This window comes from Wolffia australiana, chromosome 11 (assembly GCF_029677425.1).
Source record: "Wolffia australiana isolate 7733 chromosome 11, ASM2967742v1".
NCBI classification, from domain to species: domain Eukaryota; kingdom Viridiplantae; phylum Streptophyta; class Magnoliopsida; order Alismatales; family Araceae; genus Wolffia; species Wolffia australiana.
This window is the reverse complement of record NC_135845.1, coordinates 3,424,650-3,432,256: the sequence shown is the minus strand read 5'-3', so window position 1 is coordinate 3,432,256 and position 7,607 is coordinate 3,424,650. Positions and strand designations below refer to the sequence as shown.

The following is a 7,607-nucleotide window of genomic DNA, read 5'->3' as shown; positions in this document are numbered from 1 at the left end:
GCCTTGATGACTGGTCCCATCATCGTCCTATGCCGTGAAAGTCATTGCTGAAGACGACCTTGCCGCCTCAATGATCAACCATCTTCGCCAATCGACAGATTCTTTGGAACCGTCATCATTTATTCTTGATTGTCCCCGCGCGCTGCCCGCGTACTCGACAGCCGCCCGTTAATGTGCTCGCTCAGCGTCGCCGGTGCCTGCTCAGGTGCATGACCGCACGTGTGCCCGCGCGCCGATTGTGCGCACGCCAATGCACAACCTGTGCATTCACTGTGCGCCACTGCGCTAGACCATGAGACCTGCCCAGCGCCATCTGCACTCGTCGCCGATCGTCGCACTACACGCCAGGCATCCCTGCAACTGTCCGCTCCCAATCTCATCCACTCCAGCCAAGCCGTTGAGGAAGAGTCATATCAACTCGTCTCCTGATGGCCATGTTCATCTCGTTTCTCCTCCATATTCAGTATTACTATCTTCTGCAGTGTCGTCTTCCCCTATCGTTTCCTGTGCCACGTTTATTCAAAGACTGATTAAAATAGGATAGCCACCTTTGTCGAGAGGTAGAGTATTTCTTGAGATATAAGATTAGATTCCTGACTATGAAAGTGCGAACACTCTTGAGCCATAACACGCTCCTTTTGTCCTAGGTGTTATAGTGATTTTAAGGCTCATTGAGAGTCTGCCTTATTTTCTCTTTCTTTGAGAATTTACTGGAACTGTTCACCTAGTTTGTTGGTGCTTACATATTGTTCGTCAAAGAGTTATCTTAAAATACTACGTGCATAACATTTCGGCATTTGGTAATTCATATTTACTTTGTTGCAATACGACTGTCGATCCTGGCACTCGCGTATTACATCATCTGGTCTAATTATAAGTTTAATTAATAAGCCATAAAATTCAATAAACGTAGTGAAGATACACATACTAGATCAAAGTCATCAATAATGTAGTAAAATTTTCTGTAATAGTGAATAGCTCGATTTGGAACATTATTTTTTAATATTTTATAAATGGAGGCTATAGTCAAAGAGACGTTAATGTTTTTTGAAACAAATAGAATTAGTCATGAGTAATCTAAAAGTTAGACAATAAGGTTGTTAATAGAAAGATAATCTAAAAGTTTGCTGAAAGGAACATGTGGGGTGTGTGGGATAACACATCCCCAGTTGAGAGATATGCATAGCCTCCCTCAGACTAAGAAAGATTTATCGAATGATTTCTATCTTTTCTGATTGATTGAGAAAAGTATGACTTTAAGAAACCATCCTGCTGCTTTGTAATTCTATTTCTTGATGAAAACATTATTTGGCTATCAGATTGCCCAAAAAACCCAATGTTGCCCTTTGTGATGAGGAAATTTCCAACATCACAAAGGGCAACATTGGGTTTCATCTTTCAGTTTTTGTTGTTTGATTTTAGGCTTTTTTTTTTAAAACACATCTACAATTGTATTGGTTTTTGATTCTCTCGGCTCTTTCATTTTTCATTGAATTCTTCTTCAAAATATTGCTTTTGATGTTTTTTCTTTGAATCATATTCAAAAAACTTTAATTGCTGCATCTAAATGTGAATCTGGAGCTTTGACATTTTTTATTATGTCACTATGCTTATGATTATCATATTTATATGTGAAAAAGGATAATCTGAATGGATAATGAATTTAAAGCTAATACTGGTTTCCCTCTACAAAATACACAATTCTGGATATTATGAGACAATCACTTCGTGCTTCCATTAGATTTTCAATTAAGAGGCTGTTTTTTTGATCTGAAATCTGCATAAATATGTTTCAGTTTAGTCAGGATTGAAACGTATCCGTGGTTAAAGCTAGACACTCAGAAACATCATAAAAATAAATTTCTTTTTAAAAATATAAGGTTAACCAATTCTTTCCATTGGTACTAATTTGGAGTGGCTGATCCTTGTTATATATTGATCACTCTTTTAAATTTCATTTTCGTACTTGAAAAAAATAATTATACTTAATAAAAATTTTGTATCTGCTAGCTTCCTGAAATTGAGTCAAAAGTTTGTCATTATAAATATATTTTTATATTTGGCTTATGAAACTGAGTCATTGTGAATTTAGCTTTTTGAATCGGCTCATTACTGTGAAATATTTCTGTATTTCCTGTGATTTTTTTGAATCAGCTGCTATCTCTCTTAGATATGATACTTTAATAACTGATTCAAAATATGATTATTAATTTCAATCTGAAATTTATGATATCGTACTAAATATCTAGTTTTTATTCATTTTTGTGAGATGGATCTCGTACAAAGTTTTCTAAAGATTGAAATATCAGATTAGAAATCATTTTTATATCAGAATCATCTATTTCAAATGTTTATACTTGTGTAATATTCACCTATTTTGATATGGAAATTGAATTATCCAATTAGTTCTCTGTCAAATAATCTCAAATTACATGGTTAAAGGAAAATTTTGTTTATTATTGAGGATAGACGAGTTGTAATGGAATATACATTGCAAGTTAACTATTGGGTCAATCTAGTACAAGCTTATCTGGAGTGTTTCAGGAAAGTGCATTGAGGTCTATGTAAGCTTGTTTCAAGAGAGGCTGATGACATTGACAAGGTCGTAGAGCTTTGGAGACAGAACCCACTTAGAAAGGAGATTTCGGATTATGGTGGCCTGGTCGTAAACTTGAGTTTCCCAAATGGCCTCGTTCCTGTAATAAGGGACACATCGAATTGTGGTGAGGTCAGATTGCAGTGTGGCCCGGACGGATTGTGGTGGCCTGGTAAACAATGGCCTTGTGAGTGCAAAAAGGGACACATCAGACTGGTCTGGTGTTCCCCAAGCAAGATAAAAGTCTTTTCCCTGGGAGAAGTGTGAGTTCAGAGACAAAACAATAAATCTAAGACCAAAGTATTCTCTTAGGCCCATAAATCTCCAATTTTGAGTAAAGGTGTTTCCCATGCCAAGCAAAAATGAGAGATATTGGTCTTCTTGGAAACATAAACAAAGCAGTAGTTCAATCTTCTATATTTTTCTCTCTGTTATCATATTCAGTTTTCTATGTTGAATACCCCAGTATTGGCTCATGGATCCAGAAAAAGACCAAATAATTGGATATTTATCTAAAATGTGACTAAGATATAATACATGCATATATTTATAGATAAATCTACTTTCATTTAGTATGATAATGATTCTAAATGATCCTTCCAGTTACATAGTAAGCAGACATTCTCATCAAGGAGTAATTATTTTCATAGTAAGCAAACAATCTAGTTTCTTAATATATATAAACTTCATTATATCAATATGATTTTTACGATTTAATTTTTAATCTTGATATTATCTCATGAATTATTATTATTATTTATTTATTTCAAAATTACTTGATATTATAGGACTATAGCTGAATAGCGCCGCATACCTGTATGGGAACTGAGCCAGATAATCATTCGCAAAGAATGAGTAAGGACCATTAAATAGCTGTCATATCATAAACAATAGAATGGAACACATGTAGAAAAAATGACAGGTCATCAACTAATATAGTAGGTTTTGTGATAATCTATGCTAAAAAATGATCATAATTAACCTATAAATCACCTGCCAAATGTGTTTAACCAAAAGCACCATTTCATCTATGTGATATTGTGACACAAATGGTCTTTTGGTGCAATAGAGCTGTGTATCCCTAATGATTCTCATCCAAATTTCATGCTATTTAATTTGAAATAAAGATCTGGATGTCAACACCATAATGTTTAGAAAAACACAACTGAGTCCCATTATATTTTTATAAGGTCTGATTCTTAGGAAGTCTATTATTAAGAAAAAACTCAAGAGCAAAACTATTTATGAGCCTAGTGTCAGTATCTATACTTCTTCATGTTTTTGACCCAGTATCTCCACCTCGACCTATGTAAAACCCTGCTCTCAATATCTTAGCTTTTTGAGGATCTACACTTGCTTATCCTGTAATAAGGAAATACAACTTTTTTTATATAAATTTAATACAAAAATGTCAACACTACCTGCCTAAACTGAGTCCATCGTTAATATATTAATAAAAGGACACACCATTTCAGGATAAAATATATCAACTACTTTACATAATTTCTTATCTCTCTCTTCTCATTTGGAATGTTAACCCATAAGAGCAGCAAAGATTCAAACCGTGTCTCCATGTCCCTCTGGTCTCGTTTTCAGGATTTTGAAAAAATGAGCTAATTTTTTTTTTCTTCATGATAGATAGGAAACCTTAAGCGATTGAAACAGTTGGAACTCAACCTGTCAAAGGAAAATATTAGTAGAGAGGAGAGTCGAAACTTGGAAGTAGCAAAAAGTAGCACTCTCGCCTCTTTGCTCTCACCTCCTCACGAGTTCCTTGATTCATTTGCACAACTAGATATTCTTGAGAGAAAATAAATTAATTTGTATTCTATTTTTCTGCGTTAACCTATTGATGAATCTTTTTGTACATTGTTGCATTTCTAAAATTGCAGGATTCCTGTAATTTATTCTTTATGTATCTAGCACAATAACTCCCAATCCTGTGTTCTATCATCTCCTTTCTTCCTGAAAGCTTCAAATAACTGTAAACTTTATTCTCACTGGATCAGTGTTACATCATTCAACCATTACCGGATGTATTCTTTGATTTACTGATTGGCGAATTCAGTGGTATAAATAATTGAGCTCAAGGGATGGTGCCCCCAATGCATTACTAACACATTTTTAGGGTTGAGAACGGTTTAATAGGGTGTAAATGTCCAGATCAAGGTTTGACCAGTCTAGAAGACATGCCTTCGAGTTTAACTCGAACATTGATCAAAATCATCACTCTGAACATTTTAAAATCTAGGTCATGACATTGGTTCTTCAATATGGATCTGGCAGAAGAAGGGTCGGGTGCCTCACAAAAAAAGCCAAACCCAGAAGAGATGAAGATGAAGAGGACGCAAGAGGAAGAGCTGAGGCGTGGGATCATAAAACTGAATGGATAAAAAATATGACAAAGACAGTCTTACATAAACAAATTTTGCAAGTGGCCTAAGAATTTTTCTTTTTAGGGGCAAAAGTTATTATCATGTGTGTACATATACCATTGTGAATCCTGCCCCATTCTTTGCCGACAACATCTCCCTCATCATGCCAAGCTTAGTGAAAAATCCAGCAGAGAACGTTGACTGAGTTAGAACAAAAAACATATACTCGCAGAACAAACTAAAAAAAAAACTCTGGTAGTTACACATTCTGCGCCAACTTCAATGGAAAAAGTTGCCTTCCCCCTCTTTAACAGGTTCGATTTATCAATATCCATCTCTCCGGTCTTGCTCCTCGGCCTCTTTGTTGGCAGCCTGCACAGACTTGAACCAGAGGAATCCCTGAAAAGAATTGTTTTCACAAGTTTATGGTCAGTATGAAGATGCAAATATGGAATCCACATTGTCACAGAAGGGGGGAAAAACTTACAGAGACAGGGATTCCTGTGAAGACAAAGAAACCCAGCAATGGAGCATAAAAAGCACTATCAGGCTGGATAACCCCAAACACCGGCTTCTCATTCACATACTCGAAGATCGACCCAATCTAGCATGCAATTTCCCATGAGATAACTCGAAAAGAGATGAAGACAAAGATGTAAAGAAGCAGAAATTACTGCTGCAATGGCTGTGATGGCAGATGAGAGGAGGTAGACAAAGAAGGGGAGCTCCTTGGTGGTTTTCACAGAGGCGGCGCCATCTTCTCGTGCCCATGGAGGCGGCTCGTTAGAGTCTGTTTTGGCCCAAGAAGGCAGCGGCTCCTCTGCTTCGGTTCGCTTCGCAAGAACCAGTAGCTTCAGAGATTGCTGTGGAGTCTTGCCCAGGGTACAGTTCTGGAAGAGTCCTGTAAGAGGAGAATTCAGACGAGTGGAGGCTCTCTTGATGGGCGAGGTTTGCGCGCAGAGGGTCATGGTGGTGGCCATGGCTGTCTTTCCTTTTCCTTTCTCCTTGAGTTCTTGCTCCTTATATTTGGATGACAAACATAGGAAAATATATCATAAAAGGAGTAAAAAGATTGTTTGAAGAAGTTTGCTGGATTTCTCAAAGAAAAATCCAGACTTTCCAAAAGGTAACTCAGATGGAGTACAAGAATCTTATTGGATTCGGGAAAGAAAAAAAGCTGAATTTGGTAGGAGCAGTTGTTCTTGAAAACAAAGATTTCATGAAGATTGTTCAAAGAAGATCAATAGATTCAAAAAATACACGTTGATTTCTGCAAAATAATTTTTTCTTGAAAGAGAAGATTTCATGAAGATTGTTAAGAGAAACTCACCGGATTAACGAAGAAACAACACGAATCTGGGGGGAAAAATGTTGTTTTTGATAGAAAAAACATTTTCCAGAAATCAGTCAAAAAAACTTCGGAATTTTTAATTCTCTGCTGGAACGAAGCGGGCAAATAAGAACAACAACCCAAAAAGTTAAATTGCGTCTAGAAACTTAATATACTTTCACTCCAGCTGCAAATTCCCGCAGAATGAAATTTGAATGCTGCCATCATCGGCATCATTTCCACACTCGAGCAAATCTCTCATAACTCGAAACCCAAAACCATTTCGACCCAAATTAAAAAAAAAAAAAGAAACACGCATCGCATAAAGATATAGAACTGAATCCTATAACATGAGTTCGTGCCTGCGACTTATATTCTAAACCCTCATGTAATCATCTACGTCTCGGCCCATTGAATTGCAAGAAAATTAATAAACGGAATCTCTTCGTTGGAAGGAGGGCGGAGAAAGCCGTAGTTTACCGTAGAGCGAGGATTCCACCGAGGAGCTTCGACCTTGCTGGTACTGCTGGAGGATGACAAAACCAGCCATAGTTTGTATATTTTGGGCCTTATCTTTCTTTCTTCTGGACTTGGTCATGACTGAGCCACAAATACTATGGATGGTACTTAAAACAAACAGCTGTGTAATTGGAACTATACAAAAGATTGAATATTGTTCTCAGGCAATTTATGTATGGATAGTGAAGAAGGAATTAGATGAAATCGTTTACATCTCAGCCTTTTGAAAAAGCATGCATTAAAAGATGCTTCCAGTTTATGAGTAAGTGTGCAATGAGACCAGAGGACAAGGATCATACATTTGCAAATGAAGAAAATTCTCATTATTAAATTTTCTGGGCTCTTTCAAAATTTTAAATTCTGGAGCATTTTAAAAAAAAATTAATTAATTATTTTCCAAATTATTTGTTTAGCTAAGCCAGAAAATATGTTTTATGAACTTTTTGTAATGAATCCAAGGTTATACTCTTATTACATCTTTACATCGGGTCGGGAAGATGACTTATTGGCAACACCATAAATGTTATGAAATGAATTAAGGAATCAAAAACACGAATTTATAATTTTATTTTAATAAATCTGAATTTCATATGAATCCCATGTTATGCATATTTGGGTTTGTAGCTAACTATGATTTTACTGAAATAAATGTTAGTGATTTTACTGATGATCGTCTTGAGTTCCAGGAGTTCATAAATTGACAAGAACTGAGTAGGATGAGTGTCGATGGGCTGGAACGTCCCTTATCACTTGTAAAAAAAATTATTTGGGCTATTAGTGTTCACTT

At 36.2% G+C, this 7,607-nt stretch overlaps 1 protein-coding gene across 1 annotated transcript; it reads right to left on the bottom strand.

The window, feature by feature from the left end:
* Positions 1 to 5,143: 5,143 nt before the first annotated feature.
* LOC144709729 (uncharacterized) lies at positions 5,144 to 6,932 on the bottom strand. The gene is made up of 4 exons (XM_078583353.1): positions 6,782 to 6,932; positions 5,646 to 5,990; positions 5,459 to 5,575; positions 5,144 to 5,370 (listed from the first exon to the last, which is right to left on the bottom strand). The coding sequence occupies exons 2-4, from the start codon at positions 5,949 to 5,951 to the stop codon at positions 5,296 to 5,298; spliced, it is 498 nt and encodes a 165-aa protein (XP_078439479.1). The 5' UTR covers positions 5,952 to 5,990; positions 6,782 to 6,932; the 3' UTR covers positions 5,144 to 5,295.
* Between the last annotated feature and the right edge of the window lie 675 nt (positions 6,933 to 7,607).